Source organism: Nestor notabilis, unplaced genomic scaffold (genome assembly GCF_000696875.1).
Source record: "Nestor notabilis isolate BGI_N333 unplaced genomic scaffold, ASM69687v1 scaffold1328, whole genome shotgun sequence".
Taxonomy (NCBI): Eukaryota; Metazoa; Chordata; class Aves; order Psittaciformes; family Psittacidae; genus Nestor; species Nestor notabilis.
This window is the reverse complement of record NW_009938530.1, coordinates 1519-24833: the sequence shown is the minus strand read 5'-3', so window position 1 is coordinate 24833 and position 23315 is coordinate 1519. Positions and strand designations below refer to the sequence as shown.

General features: G+C 40.6%; 1 protein-coding gene across 1 annotated transcript in view; it reads right to left on the bottom strand.

The window, feature by feature from the left end:
- LOC104409472 (metastasis-associated protein MTA3-like) overlaps positions 1 to 21458 on the bottom strand; it is a gene marked incomplete at its 5' end in the record, with an annotated part of 53721 nt that extends 32263 nt beyond the window's left edge. Inside the window, 6 exons of the mRNA XM_010019349.1 lie at positions 3047 to 3193; positions 8491 to 8577; positions 16460 to 16682; positions 17468 to 17619; positions 18691 to 18815; positions 21400 to 21458. Of these exons, the coding sequence (XP_010017651.1) occupies positions 3047 to 3193; positions 8491 to 8577; positions 16460 to 16682; positions 17468 to 17619; positions 18691 to 18815; positions 21400 to 21458 (793 nt within the window). The remainder of the gene's footprint in view (positions 1 to 3046; positions 3194 to 8490; positions 8578 to 16459; positions 16683 to 17467; positions 17620 to 18690; positions 18816 to 21399) is intronic.
- Positions 21459 to 23315: the final 1857 nt, after the last annotated feature.

The following is a 23315-nucleotide window of genomic DNA, read 5'->3' as shown; positions in this document are numbered from 1 at the left end:
AAGACTCAAGCCAACACAAGGCTTCTCTAAGAAATGCTAACAATGTTTTTGTTTATCACTCTTATAAGCATTACAACAAATATTAACTTGTCATAATCTCCTCCCACTCCCCCATACAGGCGCAAAGAAGTGCCATTTCCACATTGCACTGGGTTATTTATGAGCCAGTAATTACTATTTTGTTAATAACAAATTTCTGCCTTTTAACAACAACACATGGCACTCAGCTCACCTAGGCAGGAAGGCTGATTTTAAATATGCCAATCTAAATATCCATTTGCACAAGCCGAAATGACATTTACTTGAATGCTGTCAATTATTGTGTATCTATCTTAAACATATTTATATGGCTTCTTTACAACAAATTTCTAACACTGTTGGAAAAAAGCAAACCTGAACATTCAGACATTTCTATGGCAATAACATTAAGATTATGAAAATAACAAGAGATAAGACTTAATCTAAGCCCACTGTGCTCCCTCTTGTTTGCTCACTGCATTGAAGCATGTGTTGTAAAGACAGAATATATCATCATCTCCATAGCATAGTTTTCCGGGTCCTGTTGATTGATACTATGCAATACACCCTGAAACAATCAATAGCATTTTGGAACAAAAAAAAGGCTTTCCAGTATAACACAGACACCTGTAGAAGTTGGCAAAACCTCTCACTGCACAAACAGTGCACCATGGTCAGTGCAACTACACAGAAACCACCATTCCCCAAGTCGAGCTGCTCACCGAGTTTTTGCTATGTTCTGAAGAGAAGCTGATAAATCACAGAAGAAAGAAACAAAACAAAACAAAACCAAAAAGAGAGAAAATAGTTTATATTTACCAATAACCAGAGGAGAAGTTAAATGGTAAATATTAAAAATAACTGGGTTTAAGTCAAAAGGAACAGAAGACCTGTGCTGTTGAGTATCATTACTACCGGTGTGTTGCTTTTTCTTTGCATTTTATTTACACTTTGAAGGCTTTTAATTAAAGAGAGCAGCCAGGATAAGAACCCAAACAGCCACTTTTAAATACTAAAATAGTTATTTTATGCTAACAAAATACAGATTTCAGTTACTTAGGATAGATGCTTTCCAGTAAGTTATGTTTTCACAGGAAAGAGATAAGCAGCAATCGTTACCTCCCGAAGCAATGAATTACAGTTATCAATACTGATTTATCAAATTAGATTTTACTTTGTGCAAATTGCCTTAGCACAGTTTGCTGTTTGATCCAATCTAATCAGTGTGGCTAATGGCTGGTTTTATACTTTGAAGATAAAATCTGTACTAAGTAGGAGAAAGTTTTCAAGACTTTCAAGCTTCTCTCCTTTACAGGGACATCATCATAACCTTTACATCGAGCGTATTGCTACAGCCTTCTCTGCAGAAGAAATAGATCATCTTTATTTCCAGGTGGAAGTCATTCATCACTTAAAGCTCATATGGAGAGTTCAGGCTAACAGCCAGCACTGGTGGAGGGGGGAAGCAGCCTTTGTTCACATTCCCATGCAGCAAGTACCAGACCATCCATGCAGGACTTCACACTCCACGATTGCAGTAGAAATTCAACATTTATGGCTATGCCTATTAATGTCATCACTTTCTTCCAAGTACAAGTTATATGGATGTCATCTTGGTCCACCAAATAGCTTGTGTGGCCACCCATGCATGTGATTTGCCTACTGCATCTCTGATCAGAGGTCCAAGAAATCCTGTCTTCTTAATGCCTGCCTTTTGTCAAAGTATGTGGTGATTTCTATCTAGGTGTTATTAAACGTACAGGAGGCAATTTCACTCCAAAATACAAAGAGTGTTGGCAAGGACAGAATCGTTATGAGAAGATGATGGGTAATGGATTGAGTTTTTCTTCCTCTACTTGCAATATAATTACTATTCACTTGTCTAAAAGGCAAGTCCCTCTCATTCCTACCTCATTTCCACATCCTGTGAAGCATGAAACCTCTTTTGTGCTGATTGTGCCCTGAACAGTCTGTTTCAGAGCCTAACTTCTTTGAGATTTCTAATCTCAACAACCTCATTCAATTACGGAACAAATAAGGTAATAGCTTATAGAAGTTACATCTTACAGGAAGACAGTTCAGCAATGCATGCATTTCTTTTCAGTGCAAACAAAGTATGTCCTGCTGGATTCTCCTCTTATTGGAACATGAGGTAAAACTGTTCACAGTTGAAAATCTTTAGTTTGGGTAACGATTAAAATAAAAACTAATGAAAGAATCAGTAAAACACGGTCATTGTTCAGAACAAAAAACAAAGGCTATTTGAGAAAAGTTAGCTTTACCCACAAATTTCCATCATGCTTTTGCACAGCTTCATATTTGCTCTCCCTCTGCAGCACAGTCTAATGAAATGGCTGAATACACGAGACTTAAACATCATCTCTGGTGCTGCACAGAGTACAGGAAAAGCCTCTCCTCTACTTCTGTGACACCCTTTTGCTTTCTCCTCCACGAGTGGTAGAAATGCAGGGACAGTTGCTGTCTATGGAGCTCTGCCTTCCACCAGTCCTTATTACCTGAGTCTGTGACAAAGGTCGTTGGATGTTAGCAGCTATTTTCCCTCTATTGCCAATCTCACTGTTGAGAATTCAGACTAAGTTTAGAACTCACATGCTAGCAAAGAGATTGGCTGTAAATAGGAGGTCCAGTACATACCAAGCAATTCCACATGGAGTAATGCCAAAAGTCTTGCATATATCTGCAAAATTCTTCTTCACATCAAAATGCAATGCAACAAACCAAAATAAAACACGTCGCATCACTGTCTTCACCAAATTTATTCGTTTCTTGTCCTTTTATATCAAGATTAGTAAGAAAAATGCTAAAAGGAGGGGTTTTTTTTAAGAGATGGCATTAATATACCCACATTCAATGAATAAGCACCACCATTCACTGCAGTAAGAATCAACGCTATAGGCATGCTGTCCCTATCTTACATTACTGTTGGTCTGTACCACCTTACTTAATGGCATCTCAGGCCCAGAGTTCAGAGACTTAAAGAATATTTCTTTGCTATTTCTTCACATACCATCAAGGCCATTATGATGGCTGTAGTTTCTTTTCCCCAAAATACTTAATGAAGAGTGACTGGAGGGTGCAAGCAGTCGTTTTGCACTTGGACTCTGAAGGCTTGGTGTTGACCTGATTACATTTGGTTTCACTGCAGGATGAATCTCTATTTGAGACAAAAGACAGAGAGAGAAATGAGACATATTTATTTAAAAAATAGATAAAACCCATCTATCCAACATACTAAATTTACATTTCAATTTCCAGTGAAAGCAAAGAAACACGCTCTTCTGCATGAGTGTGTTTACAGGACCTTAAATAACAATTCTTCATACCTCCAAGCAAGGAAGATCTATTTCACTTTAGATTGCACAAGTTAGCACTATGGTGTAGATGCGTGAGGATTTCAGAGGCTGAAGAGATAATACAGATCAATCTGGAATAGGTTTCTGTTTACATTTTCCTACACCTTTGAGGTTTGTATTGGAGCTACACACCTACACGTTGTTTTAGCAAGCAAATCAAAGCATTTTGCTATAGTAAAGGCAGTGAAGTGCATCTGGCCAGCACACGTCAGGGTGGCAGCTGCTTTGTTTGCCAAAAGCTGATGGAGCTGTATGGAAATTTCTGTCATCTGCCAGATAAAAGTGGCAATTGGAAGCCTCAGTAGAGTCTACTTGTGCTGCACCAGGGATCTGCGGAACCCATTAACTTATTCCTATCACACATTCAGGTTCAAAATGCCACCACTGCAGGTGACTTCAGACAGACCCAAGCTTTGGAGGGAAGTCAGAGACCTAAGGCAGGTCCCTTCCCTCTGACGCAGGCTGTGAGGCACTGGCAGCCTCACTGCCCAGTCTCTCCCCAGGGCAGAGCAGGAGACCCTTGAGCTGAGAACATAAGGGCAGAGGTGGGGGGGGATCAGGAGGTTCAGCTGCCCAAGGGGAGTAAGATCAGAAGGCAGAACTGAAGCACTTTCCCATGCGTAGCGCAGGTTTCCACCTCCTGAAGAGTGCTTCCTTCTGCTTTTCTGTTTATAAAATATAGCACAGAAGTTGGGAATATGCAAAATCTGAAGCGATGCCAGGTGATGATCCAGTGAGGAAGCCCTCCAGCCTCTGCCATTCACAGCTATCAAGCAAGAGAAACAGAAACCATTGCATGCCATCAGAATCCACCACAACAGTAGATTTTTCCTCTTTCAGAAATGACAAGGAAGTCGGAGACCCAAGGCTCCCCCATGGCAAGCCTTCACAGGCAGCCTGCAGGTACCAGCCCACCCACCCTGACTAGCAACTGGCTGGGGCTGCCATAGGAAGTCGTGATAACCTTTAAAGGGGAGACATGGTTTAGCGTGAGGTGTCCCTGCCCATGGCAGGGGGTTGGAACTGGGTGATCTTAAGGTCCTTTCAAACCCAAACCATTGTGATTCCATGATTAAGTAGGATGGCCACAGTGGCTTGGCTGGCTGTACTGGGAACAGCAAGCCAGGAGGATACAACACCAACAATCTACACATTTTAAGAGACTTTGCTTAATTGTTAACCACTGATCTGGTCAGAGCTCAGAGTCATGCTCTTAAAGCATGAACACCCTCATCCAAGATGCTTCAAGAGGGTCAGGTAAGAACAAATAGATTAGGATAATACACAGGCAGGTATTAAAAGAGTGCAGAGCTATGGTACAGTATTGGGTGTGCGTGTGAGGGCAAGTTTGAGGTCGCCCATCCTCTCACCACTTACTTTGATGAGAGCTTTTTACTGCCATTCACCACATTACTCATCTGCTTTTCATGCAATACAATTTAGGAACACCAGGCACTCACCCATTTTCCATGCTGTAGAGAACAAGTTCTACTTCGCTTTCTTACTAAAATGGGATCAGAGGCAGTGCTTAATGTTATGAACACTGATTGCTGAAGCAAAACTTGAAACTGAAATAGAAAGGTTTTGCACTGTTTGCTAAAGATGACTGGAATTAGGATTCTAAGACGCTCATCTGGCAATCTTTTCCCATTTTCTGATGGAAATGGTTAATTTTCAGGGCTAACACCACTAAGATATGATCTTATTTGCCAAAGAGCTCCAGCAGCAATCACAATCATCCCAGTAGCTGCATGAACATATAAGAATTCATAAATCCTTCTGTCCACAGCGAACAGGAGATGTGATTTTATATTGTTAGGGTGAGCAAACAGTTTAAAAATCAGCATTTCCTTACTTGGACTTTCCTTCAGCTGGAGGTCACTAGTCCTCCATCAGTTAACCACAACGCCTGTCCTTTCTCCTCTGCTCTAGAGGAAAGTAGCCACCCCAAGCTCTCCTGTAAAGGTTCTAGAAACAAACTGAAACAAGCCAAGACCACTTTCCAATGGATTGAGCCGTTCCTGTGGGGATCTTTAACCCTTACACTCACTTGTCCTCCACATCCAGACTGCATGCTTTAGATTAGCACTTTCTAATAGTTGCTTCATCACACCCCAGAGGGTTTTGCTTGAATTATATTATCCTATCGTATTATTGTATTATGGAATAATAGTAATTAGGGTTCTTTTAGTTCCTGCTGCTGCTCTGATCCTTGTTCTATTGTCTAGTACTTCACTGAAAATCTCCTCACTGCTTACTCAGAGAACTCCAAATAACCCATATTACCCCTTTACCTGCACAACAAATAACCAGTTGGCCAGATTCAGACTGCATGAGCACTTCTGAAATACAGATAAGAAGCAACACTTGAACAACACATTAGGAACCCTTTCAGTAAGACCAGGTTGCAGCCTCAAACAAGCAAATGCAGGAACAACTCTAAAAGCTCCCATTTCCACTAATGAATCAAAAGTCCAAAGCAAACAAAGGGAAGCTGAAGTCTCCTATTAGCCACTTAAATAAGCATCCTGGATTCCAGAGGTGCTTCAGCAGCTGCACCTCCCTCTCTCATCTCATCTCCTCAGTATGCATCCCAGCTGGAAACATTAGTCTGGTTTCCTCATACTTCAGAGGTAATATAGGACATTCAATCAGCAAGGGCTTGCACCTTAGGGGGTTTGCTTAGTAAAGCACAGCAATGACTGCAGAGATTACAGGGGATTACCCCCAGCTCTCAACTGGACAGAGCCTACTCTTAATGCTCAACCTACCTCAGCTGTGGAACTGGCAGCTAGGAAGCAAAACAGGGATAAAGGGAAGCAGTGACCCAGGGTGTGCAGGGCACTGAAATCCTGCCTTACCAGTAGGGCTGGAAGCAGCGCTTCCCTGAGACACAAGGTTAACTGTCTGCTAATAAATGTCTGTGGGAATGGCATGGAAGGCATTTGAAAAAGGAAAACAAATGACTCCTGCGTAATCTACGACACCAGATTCTGTGAGGAGGATCACGCCAGCATCAATTATTCACTGCAACAGGCCAAAATCCCAAATAAATAAGCAAACAACAAAAAACCAAACCCAAGCTAAATGGCAAACAAGTCAACTTCATACAACTAATTCAGATGCATCTATTTAACTCCACTGAGCACACTTCATACCCCTGGAACATGCGTTATTTGCCTTCAACTGTAGTAGGATCCCTTAACTTCCCATAGTCAAATGCTAAGCAGACTCCACAGGTACCTGGTATATTTTTGCACTGTTAATCTACAGAACCTTCACCCACATACACATAGAATCATAGAATCCCAGACTGGTTTGGGGTGGAAAGGACCAACCCAAACCCAAAGGACCATCCAGTTCCAACCCCTGCCACGGGCAGGAACACCTTCCACTAGAGCAGGTTGCTCCAAGCCCCTGTGTCCAACCTGGCCTTGAACACTGCCAGGGATGGGGCAGAAACAGCTTCTCTGGGCACCCTGTGCCAGCGCCTCAGCACCCTCACAGGGAAGAGCTTCTGCCTTAGATCTAACCTGAACTTCCCCTGGTTCAGTTTGAACCCATCACCCCTTGTCCTGTCGCTCCAGTCCCTGATGCAGAGTCCCTCTGCAGCATCCTTGTAGCCCCCTTCAGACACTGGAAGCTGCTCTGAGGTCTCCACGCAGCTTCTCTTCTCCAGGCTGAACAGCCCCAATGTTCTCACCCTGTCTCCATACGGGAGGTGCTCCAGCCCCTGATCATCCTCATGGCCTCCTCTGGCTTTGCTCCAGCAGCTCCATGTCCCTCTTACGCTGAGGACACCAGCACCGCACACAGTGCTGCAAGAGGGGTCTCACCAAAGCAGAGCAGAGGGGCAGGATCACCTCCTTCCACCTGCTGCTCACACTCCTGTTGATGCAGCCCAGCACACGGGTGTTTCTGGGCTCAAGCACACACTGAAGTGGTTCATGTTCAGTTTCTCAACAACTAACACCCCCCAAGTCCTTCTCCTCAGGCTGCTCTGAATCTCTTCTCTGCCCAACCTTTAGCTGTGCCTGGGATTGCCCTGACCCAGGGGTAGGACCTTGCACTTGGCTTGGTTGAACTTCATGAGGTTGGCATTGGCCCAATGACAACATATGCAATGCACACAGCTGGGATGCCTGTAGGAATTATCACCAGCTGTTCTCTCAAACTCCAGGGCAGGAAGAATCAACATTCAGTGAGAGCTGGCATCAATTTTTCATTATCCAGTTTTCTGAAGTTTGGATTTTGTTAAAACCGATGTTTTGGAACAACAGTTACCACCACATCAACAGCTCATTTCTATTTCAACAAGTCAAGAGACTGTTGCTGTTCCCTTTATTCTACTACAAAAACCCCTCTTGTTGATTGAAATCTCAAGCAAAACATCTAGACTGAGCTCTACTCTCAGCTTCACTGATGTACACTGGGATTAATACACTTCACTGCTTCCCTATCAATGGATTGATCTCTATTTGAGGATTAACAGAAAGCCTCTGGGGTATCTCACCTCTTACATGCCTGTGTGAATGTTTATAGTCAGTGGTAGTTCCTTGCAAAAAGGACAATTTTCACTTTTGTTTTAATAAGGAACCACAAATTCCTAGGATTTCTCCTCTCCCCATTGTCTTACACGAGTTCCTTGTCCTGTTGGCTGTGATCTCAGCACTGATTTCATTACATCTTTTAAAATCACATCATCAGATTAAAAGATCAGTGCCTTAGCGTGACTGAGGTCTCCTCCTTTTAAGCACGCAGGAATACTAGTAGCAAGTGGATTCAAGGGGCACAGCACAGCAGCACTGAGCATACCGAGTCTCTCCCTAATTTGAATGCTTATTTCCACTCATTTAGATTGCAAGACTAATGTTCACATTCTAAATTACACCAGGTTTTACTCTGTCATTTTAAGCCAGCAGCAGAAGGGCTTCTGCCTCCATCCCCCAAGTTCTGCAACTGAGAGAGGACCAGAACTTTCATTCATTTATTAACTTTATAGTTTGCTTGTTACTAAAAGCATTAATCTCCCCTTCTATGTGTATAAGATTTTCAAGTCTCAGTATATACTGAGTGTTCTCTGAAGGCAGATACGCACCTAAATACCCAATAATACATGACAGTGGTTTTCTGGTGCTTTTTATCTTCAGAGGATTTCCAGCAAGTTCACAATGTCGATCTGCATCTGAGGAGTTTAAAGAATAAAACCCAGTTTCAATATTTCAACATCACAAATAGAATTAGGACACACCACAAATCTCTTTTTTCCTTTTAGCACATGTTCTTTTTCCTCCATCAATGCTCATAATGATGGATATTTAAAGGCAGGCCAGGTCCTCATTCATGCAACTGATGTTATTTTTTTGGTTTCAAGTTAATTTAAGTTGTAACACAAATGTGATGGCAATTTTTGCTTACAAAGTCTTTTTGGAGACAGTCAGCCAGGCAAATGGAACATGAAAACATGAGTATTAAAATAAAATCAGCTCATAAAAGCAGTAAATTAAACATAATTTACATTGAATTCTTCCTTGTTTTCTACAAGCTTGCCTGGCTATAAATGGAGTAATACAGATGTAAGAATTTAAAGCTGAGCCTACTGATTTTGGTCATGTCTTATTCACCTGGTGTGGCGATTCATGTAATCCTGAGTAAAAGAGAACACAGGGGCTATCACAGCAAGATGAAGCTTAACGAGAACAACCCCAACACACAAACAACCAAAAAAGACCCTTTACTATCAACTTTTGAACAAAGTGGTCAGTTGTAACCAAGTCTCACAAAGCAAAAAGGTCTCAAAGACAGTCAACGAAAATAAGTAGTTCAGTAACTGCCTTAAATGTGCTGCTGCAACTAGAAGCTCACACCTTTGAAGGCACTGCAGATACATAAGTAGAGAATCTGTCTAAATGCCCCAAACATGTAAGTGTTACTATGAAGAAGTTCTCGCTTACACAGCGGAGTCAATCAACGTAAGGCAAAAATTCACAATTCACTAGGCTTCAGTAAATAGTTTCAAGACTCCTGGAACTATGCTCTCTCTCTTTAAACTGCTCAGAATGATTGCATTACATGTCTTCCAAAAGCACTTAAGTAATCCCCATGCAGAGCTTCCAGTATCCCTAGAACAGAGGTATTCTGTTATGTACAAAACTGCATTCCTAGGTTTGCCTCTGTAGCTCTCGAATTCTCTCACATGGATTGCTTCCCACATATACATACCTGAATGTTCACCTTTGTACAGGTTTCACACAAGCACATGCAGAACTGCATTTTCTAACAAGATTTACAGGAACTAGATATTCTAAATAGATGATGGCAATTGTAAATCCACATTGTCTCTGCCTTGTGTCTTACCAAAATGTTCCTGTTTGCTTCATTCCAGCACACGAGATGGGAGTACACGTTTACATGAAGAGGGGAAGACACTATACAGGACAATTTGCAATCTCTCTGTACATTCTATCTAGCTCTGTGCAAAAAGCATACTGGTCACAAAACCACAGCAATGACTGAAATAAGTACTTCAGTATGTTCACAGATGTTTCCAATGCAGCAGACAATGCAAAGCTCATTTCAGTATATTAAGGGATTTACTTGAAATTCTGGAAACACTAGCTGGTGTCTGGGCAGCCCAAAGGCTCCAGAGCCCCAATGCTGAGTACATGAAGTACTCGATTATTTTAGCTTAATAACAAAATATACTGTTCTCAGTATCAAAAACTACACTGAACCTGGTGCCTGGAATAGATGTAATATTCCACAACACTTGAAATGTTTTAAGTGACAGAGTAGAATGATGTGTCTCCACTGTCTCTCTTAGTAAAATAAGCACAGACTAAGCAGTAACTACTTTAGAGTTACTTTGGGAGCAGTAAAGCATCGCTTAAGAAGTAATTAGCAAGAAAATTTTCCATCTACATGTCTGTGCTCTAAAAAAAGCCACTGAATCATGATGAGGTATTAATGTGCTGACTGAGAGTACAGACTGCAAAGGGAGCACAAGTTCCATGCTGGAGGCAAAGCACGTTCACCAAAGGTACTGGGTGGGTATCCCAAAGCACACCTACCTATTAAAACAGCTGAATACATTTATCAGCAGCAAACTTTAACCCACAATATGGTACTGCCATAGAAGATGTCGCACAGTTTATGCTCGCTACGCACTATGTAAGGAGAACCATCAAAGCTGGATTGTGTATCACTCTCAAGTGTAAAACCACAGCATAAAATTTAGGTAGAAGCTGTGAAAAACAAAATGAAAACCAAGTCCTAAAATCAAATATGGGCTCCCACAGGAACAACGAAAACCTCAGGAAGGTCAGGGAAATAGTGGAAGCTATGAGAAAAAAACCCAACCCTAAAATAAAGGAGTATAATATTTGATAATGTATCTTTTCAAAGATATCAAAAGCAGAAAGTATGCTAGTGCTGTAGCAATAGGAGATGATCAAGGTGTGAGGACAACATGCAAGACAAAGTCATGGCAAAAAAAGCTGAGTACATTCTTTACATCAGTGTTCACTGCAGAAGAACATAAAGCAGCTCAGTTCCAACACGCCTTGGTGAGGGAAGGATGAGAACTGTGTCACATCAAAGTGTCCACAGGAAGTACCACAAAACAAACTGGTTAATGAATAAAAACAGATTACCCAGACAAGGTGTAATTCATTCAAATGGGAATCACTGAGCATGTACTCTACTGGTGTTTAACTAGTGCTTAAGCTGGTCTTGTTTCAAGAGAACAAAAACATGACAAGTGTGATAACATTCTTCAGTAAGTAGGTCTGCAGACTGGCAAAACAGTTGAGCTATTTATAGAGGCATACAGTTAAATGTAGAAACACGAAGGGAGCCAACAAAGACCTTGTAAAGGGAAAACATGTTTAATGCTCTCACATTATTCAGTGGTGTGACCTTGCAACAAGAGGGACAACTGCAGGAAACCATGTCCAGACCCTGTGTCAAGTTCTGGGATCCCCACTACAAGAGATGCTTTTGGAACAAGTCCAGCTATCGGAGACACCAAGCTGGTGTCTGGAGTGCAAGGACACACAGAGAGACTGAGGGAAGTGGGTCTGGTCAGCCTTGAGAAGCCCAAACGGGGGACCTGATGGCCATCGGTAACAACAGAGCAGCAGAGCACAGAGAAGACCCAGCCAGACCCTTCTCTGAGGTATGCAGTGATAGGACAACACACTATTTCTGTCTGTGGCAACAGACACAAGCTGGCAGATGGAAAATCACTGTTAGATGTAAGGACAAGATTATTTACTGTGAGGTTGACCCAACACTGGAAGAGGTGCCTAGGGAAGCTGTGGAGTCTCCATCCTTGGGAGATACACAGATCTCACCTGCACAAAAGGCCCATGAGCACACGAACATGAAGGGGATAGGATTAGAGACCTCCAGAGGTCCCTTCCTACCTATATGTCTTGTAAACCAGTAACTGCAAGTGCCACAGATCTTCCAGGACCCTCTGAAGGAATTGTGACATGTACACATGCAGCTGATCCGGCATCCAACATGGCATTTCAAATGACTCTTAACAAATGGTGTCACCAGACTGTCGAGGTGTCCCAAGGTAAAAGAGAAGGGTTTTCTTCAGGGATTAGAATTAATTGTCTGTGTCATCCCCAGAGGATCTGTGCTGCTCAACATTTAAAAGATCAGGAAAAGAGGTGATCAGAGAGCTAAAGTTTCCTGATAAGAAATCCCTGAGCATAAATAAGCTAAAACTGATGGCAAAGTACATCAGCAGCACCAGCAAAAAGGGCTAAAAGGCTAATGTACAGATGGAATGATGAGTTCTATACCACTACCATGCAGAAGAAAATCCATGGAGTCAGTGTTAACAGCGTTCTAAAAACATCAAGACAATACTGAAGGGTGGTCACTTGAGAGTAAAATCAAGAGTATTACAAATTGTGATAGAAAAATAGAAAACATGTGAGACTAAAATTATGAAAGACCTGTCTCTTGAAGTGCTTGTAACCTGGGGTACTACAACCCTAGAGAGGATACAGTACAACTAGAAAAACTCCAGGGAACAACATTACAAACCACAGTGGGAAACAGATTCTTCACATAGTTCTAAACAGACCAAGTTCTTAACCTAGAAAAGGGATGACTGTTGTGGGTATTAGAGGTCAATGAAGTCAGGAATGTTGTAGAGAAGATGACAGTGAATGAGGCTTGTTCTTTTAGATTTGAAAGGGGGTTTTAATGATTTCCCGGTTTTAAAAAACTAGGTTTATAGGTCTCTAAGGCTTAGACCGATGTGAAGAGTTATTCCTCTTTGACATTCCATCATCTCTTTATCAAAATTCAGATAATAAACATACTGTGCTCTATGTATTCCCCAAATTGTATTTTTCTTACAACTTCGAGAGAGCAAGAGTGTGAAAGAAAGAGTCTTTTAATTATTTTACTGGCTAATAAAATGTATTCATAAACTGTATACAAAGACAACAGCAGAGAAAATATTTTCATCCCAGTGGCAGCCAAAACATCTTCTGTAGCTATCAAAATCAAGGATGGAAAACAGTGCTTGTGAACTAATACCCGTAAATGTTACTCACCTCAGATGAATGGGTAGTTTGATGTCAGTAAAACACAGGCTGTGTGCTTACAAGACAGATCAGTAAGATTTTGCATATTCTACTTAATTTTCACTTGTCTTTATCAATCCAGCCTGTAAGAAGCAAGTGCTGCACCCAACTTGTTATTAAATCTGCAGGTTGAAAGGTATGTTTAGTTTTGATTGTGACTGGTATACCCATTTCCAGATAGCCGTATTAGACAGATCATATATTAGCATCCACTGAAAACATTTGGACAATCACGTCTACACAGATGGAGTGCAGTTACCCAAATTTAAATTACTATAATTAATATGTAAGAGTTATAATGGTAAAACTGTATCTGAGCAAGGGAAAAAGATCCCTCAAAAACCTTCCAGTGCTGAAGTAAGAAGGTTCACGTGCATCAACATGCTCATAAGCTGGAAACAGACCCAATCTTCCCAGCGACTGCCTGGAGAAGAATGCCCACTTTGGCTTCCTCTAATTCAGAGACCTTCCACAGTCAGGGTAGTTTTGCTTAACTTTGAAACTAAAAAGAAGGTATTTTGCCTAAATTAGAGCATGAGAATTTCCTCTTACTGAAACAGTTCACCAATTCTAACTATTTCTAACAATCCATCAGACAAGTTTATTGCCAACACCTACGGCGAGTCTATTATCTCCAGGCAGAACAAGGTTTGAAGTTTCCATGATAGGTTGTGCTCTTAAGCAGGAAACACCATGCCCTCTCAACCTCCTGGTGGCCATCCCCAGATTCAATGCATCATCTCCTCTAGCTCCTGCTGGCATCAGAGCAGGGGTCATGCTACGTGGCTCATTAAGGAGAAAAATCTAAGTATCTGCACTAACTGAATGACTAAAGAACATAGAAAGGGCCTTGTTTTCTGCCAGTGGATATAATGGGCTGAAAGAGCTGTTGTGGGTGGAATTACAATAATAAAGATGTTTTCTTTCTGAAATCTCGTTTTGCCTAAAGGATAGTTGAGCCTGAGATGAGCATTCTATCCCTATGATTCTCTTCCATGCTCTTCCAAGACAAAAGAAGTACCTGCAGAATTTGGGTGGAATGCAAACATCAGTTTGCTTTACGAGCCAGCTCACTTGGCTTTTCCCAACTTTCTCAGAGCTGGGAATGAGTTTCATTTACAACCTGGCACTACAACAAACTGCGTAAGACTAAGACAACATAAAACCTGGTATGCGCTACCACCCCTTGTCTTTAGATTTTAAGGCTTCTGAGTGTTGGTCTGGTGCCTACTGCAATATAGAGCTACGTTTTGAAGCACTGGTTTGGTACACACAGGGTTAGGCGAGTCTGACAAAGCAGCTAAGCAGTCATTAGATTCAAGTTTCAGCACACCAACATGGAAAAGAAATCCCCAATCAGTTCTTGGATGTTGTAACCACCTCATGCCATGTCACATCATGGGTGACCTGTCACTCTGGTCAGGTTATTACCTAAGAATGGCTGTCACTTCCGGAACACCAACAGCCATTCATTCAATACTGTAATTATTCAGTGGTATTCAACATCTGAAATTATCACCATTAATGAAGCAGCTCAACAAAAAATGAAAAGATTTTAAAATGAAAAGATTTTAAAATGAAAAGATTTTAAAATGAAAAGATTTAAATATGAAATGATTTAAGAATGACTTGCATCAAGCTCTCCTTAGGAAAGGATCCAGGTGTTCTCAGGAGGAGAGTGCCTATTTAGTTCTAACATTAAAACTACAGTGTGCACTCAACATAGGTCAGCAGATACAAGTACAAGAACAAAACTAGAAAACCTTTAGTTTTATCTTTAAATTTACTTACTTCCTAGTCCTTCCTAGAGTAAGGATATGCCAACAACAAAGAGCACTATACAATTCCACAAAGAGAGACAATGCCAGCAACAGAGTGTGTGTGCGTATGTATATGTACACACAAACACAAGTTAAATTAGGTATCATTTGGTTTCTGCTATTTATATATTTATAACTGGTTTTTTCCTTCTATTTTTTCTCTTCCTTAAAGCTTCGTCTTCTTTCAAACTGAGTTAGTGCAGTGAGGAAGAAAAAACAGGGATAAGGATAAAAAAAAGATTTAAGGTTCAAGGGAACTCCATGATTCAGCAGAAATCAGTGCCAATTACACACATTAAATGGTGCAATTCTTTCAGAAAATACCTCTCCTCCTATTTTGTATTAAGGATTTAAAATATAATCCTTGTCCAGCCTTAGACACACTTCTTCCATAAAGTACAACCCACTTGGACATATGATTTCCTTATATCTAAAAGCTGCTCATGACTTACATAGCTTCGAAAGAAGAAAGAAAATGGCCAACAGGACAACTGAAGACCAGGACAACAAACAGAAATAGTCCCCATGTTCTGGATGACTGCAGAAGTAGGTCAAGAGTTTGCATGTGAAGGATGCCTGGTGTTAAAGTACATAAGGGGAAAATAATTACCCAAAACCAGATCTTAAGCCTCCATGGAGTAAATTTCTTTAAATCAACACTGACATCATCTGCATCCCAGTTAAATATGCTGGGAAAATATTTAGCCTTAATCTAGTAAACATGGTTATAAACCCATCATCTAATATTCTAAAAAGGTCTCTTCAATTCTAACACAATTCACAGTATGATGAGCCAGCACAGCTCATCTTGGAATACCAAGTGTCTGCTCCAAGAACTGCATCTATGAAAGTCTGGGAAACACAACCAGACAGCACAAGCAGTAAAACAACGCTCTCAGCATAGACACAAAACCTGCTGAAATAGGCAGTGACTTCGCAGCAGAACTTACACACATATGCACATAAAGAGAACAATCCGTAACTAGTGAACTTATCAGTTCTATTTTGGCTACAAAAAGAACAAACATAATATAGAGTTTTATTTAAAACTGAAAGTTAAAACTGCAACAGGCAAAAAGAAACAAAGATGCAACTATGATGTCATAATAATCATGGCTATCACCACCATCTGATCACCACAGCAAGTAAGGGCTGGATTACAGGCCAGATTTAAACTCTTCTGCATCCTCAACTCCTTAATCCTTCACCAACCCCACTGAGGAAAAGTAAAACATGTACAGATTTATGCTTTCTGCTCAGCGAAAGAATCAACACACAATATGAAAGCAAACTACTTTCACACTGCCTAGTAGGAAGCACGGTTTTTATGTCACAGCACTGATTTCCCTTCACTGCCCCGGATTTGTTATAAATGAGAATTCTTTGTAAGTGAATGAGGTAATAGTTATCCCCTTTTTAATTCATCTGAATTTTGCCCCAGCCTGAAATCTGTTGGAGGCAGCCAGACTTGATTCAATGAACTGGTGATATGCTGGACAAATGAAAAAAGAAAAATAAAAAGCAAAAGTGTATAGACAAGAAATGTTTATTGAAAAAGAAAATAAAATTAAAAGGCAAAAAAAAAAATGGGTGGGAAGCACAGCACACAGAACTAAGAGTTAAAAAAACATCTTACATTCTGCCTTAATGGCAGCACAGTTAATAGGGACAAAGGGACGTCTCGCTGCCTGCCGCAGCCGCAGGGTGTTTTTGCAGACCTGACGGGCCAGTTTTGTCCAACACGTTGTGTGAAGGAAGAAAGCCTGACGTGTTTTCACCGCCGACTTTGGGCTCCCAGTGTTACGAACTGGAGTTCCCTGCGTGGCCTGCCGGGACAGGTGAGTCCGAACGTGGGATTCCTACAAAGAAAACACCAAACAACAAATCAGAACACATACACTGAATTGCAACTTTAAAAATGACACAACTTGGATCAATTCACAAGGCTGAATATATATACACCATCGCGTGTATAAGCATGTATAATGTAGCGTGTGTAAGCACTGGGGCTTATGTATGAAGCTGTAAAAAAGAGAACTCTTCTTTACAAGGATGCTGGAGAGGGACTCTGCATCAGGGACTGGAGCAACAGGACAAGGGGTGATGGGTTCAAACTGAACCAGGGGAAGCTCAGGTTAGATCTAAGGCAGAAGCTCTTCCCTGTGAGGGTGCTGAGGCGCTGGCACAGGGTGCCCAGAGAAGCTGTGGCTGCCCCATCCCTGGCAGTGTTCAAGGCCAGGTTGGACACAGGGGCTTGGGCGACATTGTCTAGTGTGAGGTGTCCCTGCCCGTGGCAGGAGTTGGAACTGGATGATCTTAAGGTCCTTTCCAACCTGTCTGTGATTCTATGATTCTATTGTGGGTGGATATATAATGCCATTCTAGATGGCATTTTAGAGGGAACACACCATCTGACTGACAAGATGACATTTGTCCACCAATTTTTCGAAATGAATGTTTGTTGATCTAATAGTCAAATAAAGACAAGGGGAAATAAAGACAGGAAAAGGATTAAGAAACTGAGCGTTGTAATATCGAAGTTGAACACATACATAAAAAATTCATATCATTAAATATTAAAACCACAGCAGTCTCATGAAAACCCTGCATTTCGTTCTAGGAATGTTTATCTACACAATCCTACCTCTGTAGGCTGGCTGGAAGACAATTTATCTTCATCTGTCTGTGTGGGCATTTTCAGGCCACCATATTTCTTCCAATAAATCCAGCAAGATGCACACAACCTACATTGCATATTAGGAGGACCCCAAGAATACCACTGGTGAGACTGTGGAGCTAAGGAGAAGAAAACAGCACAGGTAAATTGGTGCATGCTACATTCAACATAATAAAGCCAAATGATGTAATAGATGGGTGTATATGGCCATAATATATGGCATTAGGAAAGCATTATAACATAGGTATTTAATACATTTGACATGGAGGAAGTAGAACTTGAATTTTTTGTTTATTTATGTTTTACAAAGGCACCCCAGAAGTCAACTGCAATGGAAATTTCAAAAGTGCTTCCCTATTTAATTTTGAACCAAGGACTTTATATTGCCAAGACATTTTCCTCCAGCAGACTACCAAAAATGTCCTGTAAATCCTCTACTAGTTCTAATCTTACCCAGGTTTATTACGTTGCTTGTTACTAGAATTAACTAAGATCTGTTTTTTTGCTCAAGTCATATAGAGTACTTATATGTCAAGATCTCCATATGAAAAGGACAAGCACATCTCCTATTGAAGTCTATGGAAGATGTACTTTTATCTCATGCAAAGACTCTGCAGGAGACAATTTAACCTTTTGTCTTTTGTTTTTGTCATCTTTCATAAGAAAACTCTTCTTGAAAAAAATGTGATTTGAAAAACAAAGGTTTTAATTTAATTCCTGTTTGAGAGACAGGCAGCCACAGCCACAGCAATGGAATGTGAAGGCTTTTTCAGTCTGGCCATTCCTGGATTTTTTAATATCCACTCTCATATAACCTATGCTGAAGGCTGTTATTTCAAGAAGTCCAACAGGGTCACGCAAACCAACTTGAAACCCCTGCAGCCTCGAAGGAGAACCAAAATTAACACTGAATTTAGTACTCTGAAGGGAAAGGAATAACTTATCAGGGCCATCATATTCTACTGCTTCAGCTTTCTTAATTGTTAAAAAAGAATAAATCATAAAGCGCATTTGAATATTGACATTTCATCACTATATTGAAAATGGCTCTAACTTAAAAGCTATTTCTGCTACTGAAGTCACTGAAAATTATCCTCTGTAGCACACAAAGTTGTTAAAACCAGTGCAGATTAATATTAGCCAACCCCACTGAATTATTACAATCAAAGAAGAAAGAAAACTTTACTTACTATAGCAGCTTTCACAAGCCCGACCTATTAGTGACGCCTGTGCCTGATATGAGGCTCCCATTGCTCCGTTGACTGCAGCAGGTTTCCCATTGTTGTTGGATATTTGATTAGGATTTGGTTTATTGCTTTAATAAAAAAGAATAAAATTGATTTTTACCAATCTTTTAGTCAACATGAAAACAAACAATCTAATTCTGGAATTCTGATGTGTGGTAACAATATCTGTAAAATCTGCTCTAAACCACATGGCTGGTTTTTATACTCCTCTTGTATTTTCAGCACTGTCAAAGACTTACTATGTGAAGAGCTGTTTTGATGCTCAAATTCCTAGATCTTTCTGAAATGCTCTCTCATGGTCTGAGCTACTTGGCAAGCCAGTGAAAGCTCAAGCGTCAGGTCAAGCATTAACAATACCTGACATAGCGCACAGTTTAAGAAGGGGGTTCCAGTCAAGAAATAAGTCGTTACAAGGTGAAGCTGGATGGACATTGGGTGAAGTGTAACAACTAGGAGTAGTAACACTGCCTGCAATACTACAAGGCTGTCCATCCTAGAAAATGGCATGAGATGGTTAGGACTTCTGATACCTCGTATTTCAAGCAGCAGCACATACTTCCACCAGCTGCATGTCTATAACCCTGGCAAAGCTCACCAGTGTAACATCAGGCTGTTCTGCCTGGGTTCTGTCCTAAACTACTTTCAGAGCAGGCTGAAGAACTGGATTTGCCTTTTTATTATTTTCTTCTTTTAGTTATATTGTATTATTTTACCTACTAGTACTTCAGTGAAGAAGGACTTTACAGGCCATTTAATTCAGAGAGAATCAATATACTCCTCACTAGGTTAAGTACAATATTTCCAAACTCCAACTTTCTGGGTGTTAGTTACCCTCTGACAAACTTCATTCTCAATACAATGCATGGCTGGATACATTTTGACCCCAAAATTATTCATTACTTTAGGTGGCCTTAAAATATATTCAAGATTAGTTAAAATGAGTAATTGAAGAAACCTTTGGCGTGCCAAGTCTCTGCTCCAAATGCCAGTAAGCCTGCCTCCTACCATCTCCTTTTTCACTACATCCAGTGAGAGACACAATTTCCAGATACCCTTTTATCAAGTACCTTGGACTCAAGGTACAAGAGAACGGATCAAGACACGATTACATCTCTCACATTATGATTTGTTGCTTGGCTGCCTTCCAGAGAAGCTATGAATTAAAAGGGACTCACCGGAAATGCAGACAGAACATTACTTCTACAGTAAATACCTCACGATCAAGTTCAGAAAGGTATTGAGCTCTGAGAATCAATTCTACTCAGATTTCAAATACAATAAAGCAGTCCTGAAGCAGAGCGGCAGCAATCCATTTGCCTACCAGTGCCCCAGATTGCACAGTTACCAAAGACTTGACAAGTCCTACCACCCTCATACCATTAACTGGGGATTTTGTCTTGAGGGGACAAAAGACAATAAGAAAGATAAAAAATCCTACATTTTCCAAACAGGTTTTGCCATCCTGTGCAACCAGTCCCTACTGAAAAAGTATTGGCAGAAGTCCTGAACTGCCCACATGGACTAAAGAAATTATATTGAAAAAGCATTCTGTAAAGACTGAGCATCTTTCAGTTTTCCTAAAGCAGCCACTTCCCTGAGGTAATGAGGGAACACTCATAACTAGATGCTTCAGCTCTTTTTGAATGGCATCATTTATTAGAGACCTGAGCTTCCAAACTCACATTTCTCCAGAGATGAGATTAAAAGAATGAATTTAATAAGTCTGCTGTTTATGTTATTAAATCTGTTTAAGAGAGAAAAGTCTGCATGAAATATGGAAATGAAGTTCTATTGTATGCATTTTCTACAAGTCATTGAAAAACAACAGTGGATTTTTCAAGTCTCTCATTTGGTATCCTAGTATTCCACGATACGAACACTCCTAACAATGGTAAATTCACATATATGTAAACTGAATATACCCACAGAAAGCTTAAAAGAACATCATCTGTAACCTTTTCTCGTAATCTTGAGGAAATTACGAATATGAAAGAGAAATATATTGTTTCTGTGAAGTACACGTTAACAAAAGCAAGTATAGCTTCGAGTTTAAATCCAAAAACCCCCTCAGAAGAAAACAAATTTCACTGATAAGACTTGGTCAAAGATAAAACATTTGAGGCTGTGTACTAGCTACCTTTAATTTACAGCCAGAACATCTCCTGTCTCTAGCTGATGAACAGACTGTATCAGCAAGATAAAACTGTAAGGGGAAAGTATCTCATTTTACTTGACGTAACTACGTTAACAACTGCTTCTATTCTGAAATATTGCATTTACACAAATAGGAGCTATTGTGCTACATGGATTTGAAAGCAACTGTTCTGGAAAACCTGCTTTTTAACTGGTAAGGCCCTTCTTGCACATCAGCAGCCCTCACAGCACTTGATCATCTTTGTAGAACTTCTCACCATTCCAGACCAGGCAGTTTGTAGGTCAAAGACAAAGGGCTCAGTGAAGTACAGTGGTTTCACTCACGGTAAGAGCTTGTCATTTTCTGACTGTATCTCTATATATTGCTTGTACGTAACAAATACTAAGAAAGTAACAATTAAAAAGACAACTAAGAAAATATCATGCACATAATTGCATGTAACTGGTTCAATTTTACCTGTATATCCTTCCACAAGAAGACTTTATTATTATACTCACTAGGTGGGGATGTATACTTGTTTCAATTTGCTTTCTGCTTCAGCTGCTTTCAGGCGTTTCTAGTTGAAAAATTAACACATTAGAATAGTTTATTACATTCAAATACAAGATTTCATAAAACTGCACACAATCCATCGTGAAACTACTTCTAATTTATGATTCCACAAGAGCCTCCAGAGCAAGTGCAGAACTCTACAAGATGAAAACCATGCAAAATGGGTTCTCTATTTTTATTGTTAGTCTGAAATTGTAATACACTGTCCTCCCCAGTGAAACTCCCAGGCCTCAGATACAACAACAAAACTGTAAACCCAACAATGACAATATACGCAGATTACACCTACATAAACATTGTGGCCAACCTTCATTGCAGAGTAAGTAGAAAATAAATGAATGGAAGTGCACACGATGAGTTTCTCATCAGTCATGTAACTCAATACGTCTTGCATGCTACATCCAACCTGAGGCTAGTGTTTTACAAGCAGTAGAAGGAAGTAGAACAGTCAAGACCACTGTCTGTCAGAAGTAACTAAACATCTACTTCCATTAAGTGCCATTAAAACTGTAGCTCAGGAACAGCAGCAGCAGGACAGCTACGCTACTATCAAGACAGTCTGTGAGTTTCCTAAATTACTACATTCTTCATACTTGCAACAAACTCAACACATGTTGCACTCAAGGTAGTATTGCTAACTTCCAAAATGCTGAGGTCTAGTTATCACCATTATATTATACAAGTAACTAAGAAGACAAGTATTTCAGCAATGGGCACAATATATATGGAGTTCAGATGTCCACTGGTTATCTGAAACATCTGTCTGTATATAAAAGATGAAGGAAAACCCACTATTTCCCTGCTCTACCCATACTCAAGACATCATTACTTCTGTTCACTTGCTTAAAAAAAAAAAAAGGAGGGGAAAAAAAAAGATCGAAGAAAAGGAGTTTAAACAAGGGCAGTTTTATTACAGAGGGGGGAAAATTAGAGGGATGTTGATATCCAGTGGTAGGAAATCAACACTACCTGCCTGCCTGTCAAGATCTCCTCTTTCTTTATCAGGTGTCTAAAAGTCAGTCCTCCGTTTCTCCTACAACAGCCAGTTCTCTCCTCTGCTATTCTCTTTATTTTCTGATATCCAGTCTTTGCAAGGTTCACAATCCAGGAAGATATTCCCCACCTTGAGAAAAGTCATCAGCAAAAGACTCTGTTCCCAGAGCCTCTTGCCTGAGCCTTGAGGCGAGGGGCAGGTACCAGTTTCCCTTGTGCAGCCCCAGGTAAGCCTCCTCATGGAAACAGCATCTCTTTCCCATTTCAGAAAGCTGCCTCTGTGCCATCCATCACCATAACTCTCACATTTATAAACACTTCAAGCTTTGAGGAGCAATTCATGACAAACAGACTCCTAAGCAGTCCATGCCACCTCGAACGCAGTACAAGAGCCCTTTTCCATTCAGGTTTCTGCTGTTCACAGATGCCTCGTTGTGTTCAGAGCTACAGAAGCAACTTCTACGTTCAGTGCAGTTGCAGTCTTTCCCCAGCACCACTGCACTACCTTCAAGAGGCCCATAGCAAAATCACAGAGGTGATATGCTCTAAGTCAGTTTTTACAGAAGGAGCAGCAGCAGCAGCATGCACCGAGTCTCATAACCTGAGTTTTCAACCTGAGAACATTTCACAGCCCCAGCGGAAGAGGTCTCAACAGTGAACTCTTTCCACTCAAGTGGAAAGCTTTAGACCACAGGCTTTCCACAACCCTCTCCTTTTTCTTTGTTTTCCAAATGAAAAAGCACCCGAGACTGCGGGTCAGCAGGTAATGTGCTCCACTGAGGTTCGTAACAGACTGGTCCCATTCTCCAACAGGATGAATAAATCTCCCTGCACACCTATCGAGATCACCAGAGCAATGTGAAAAACT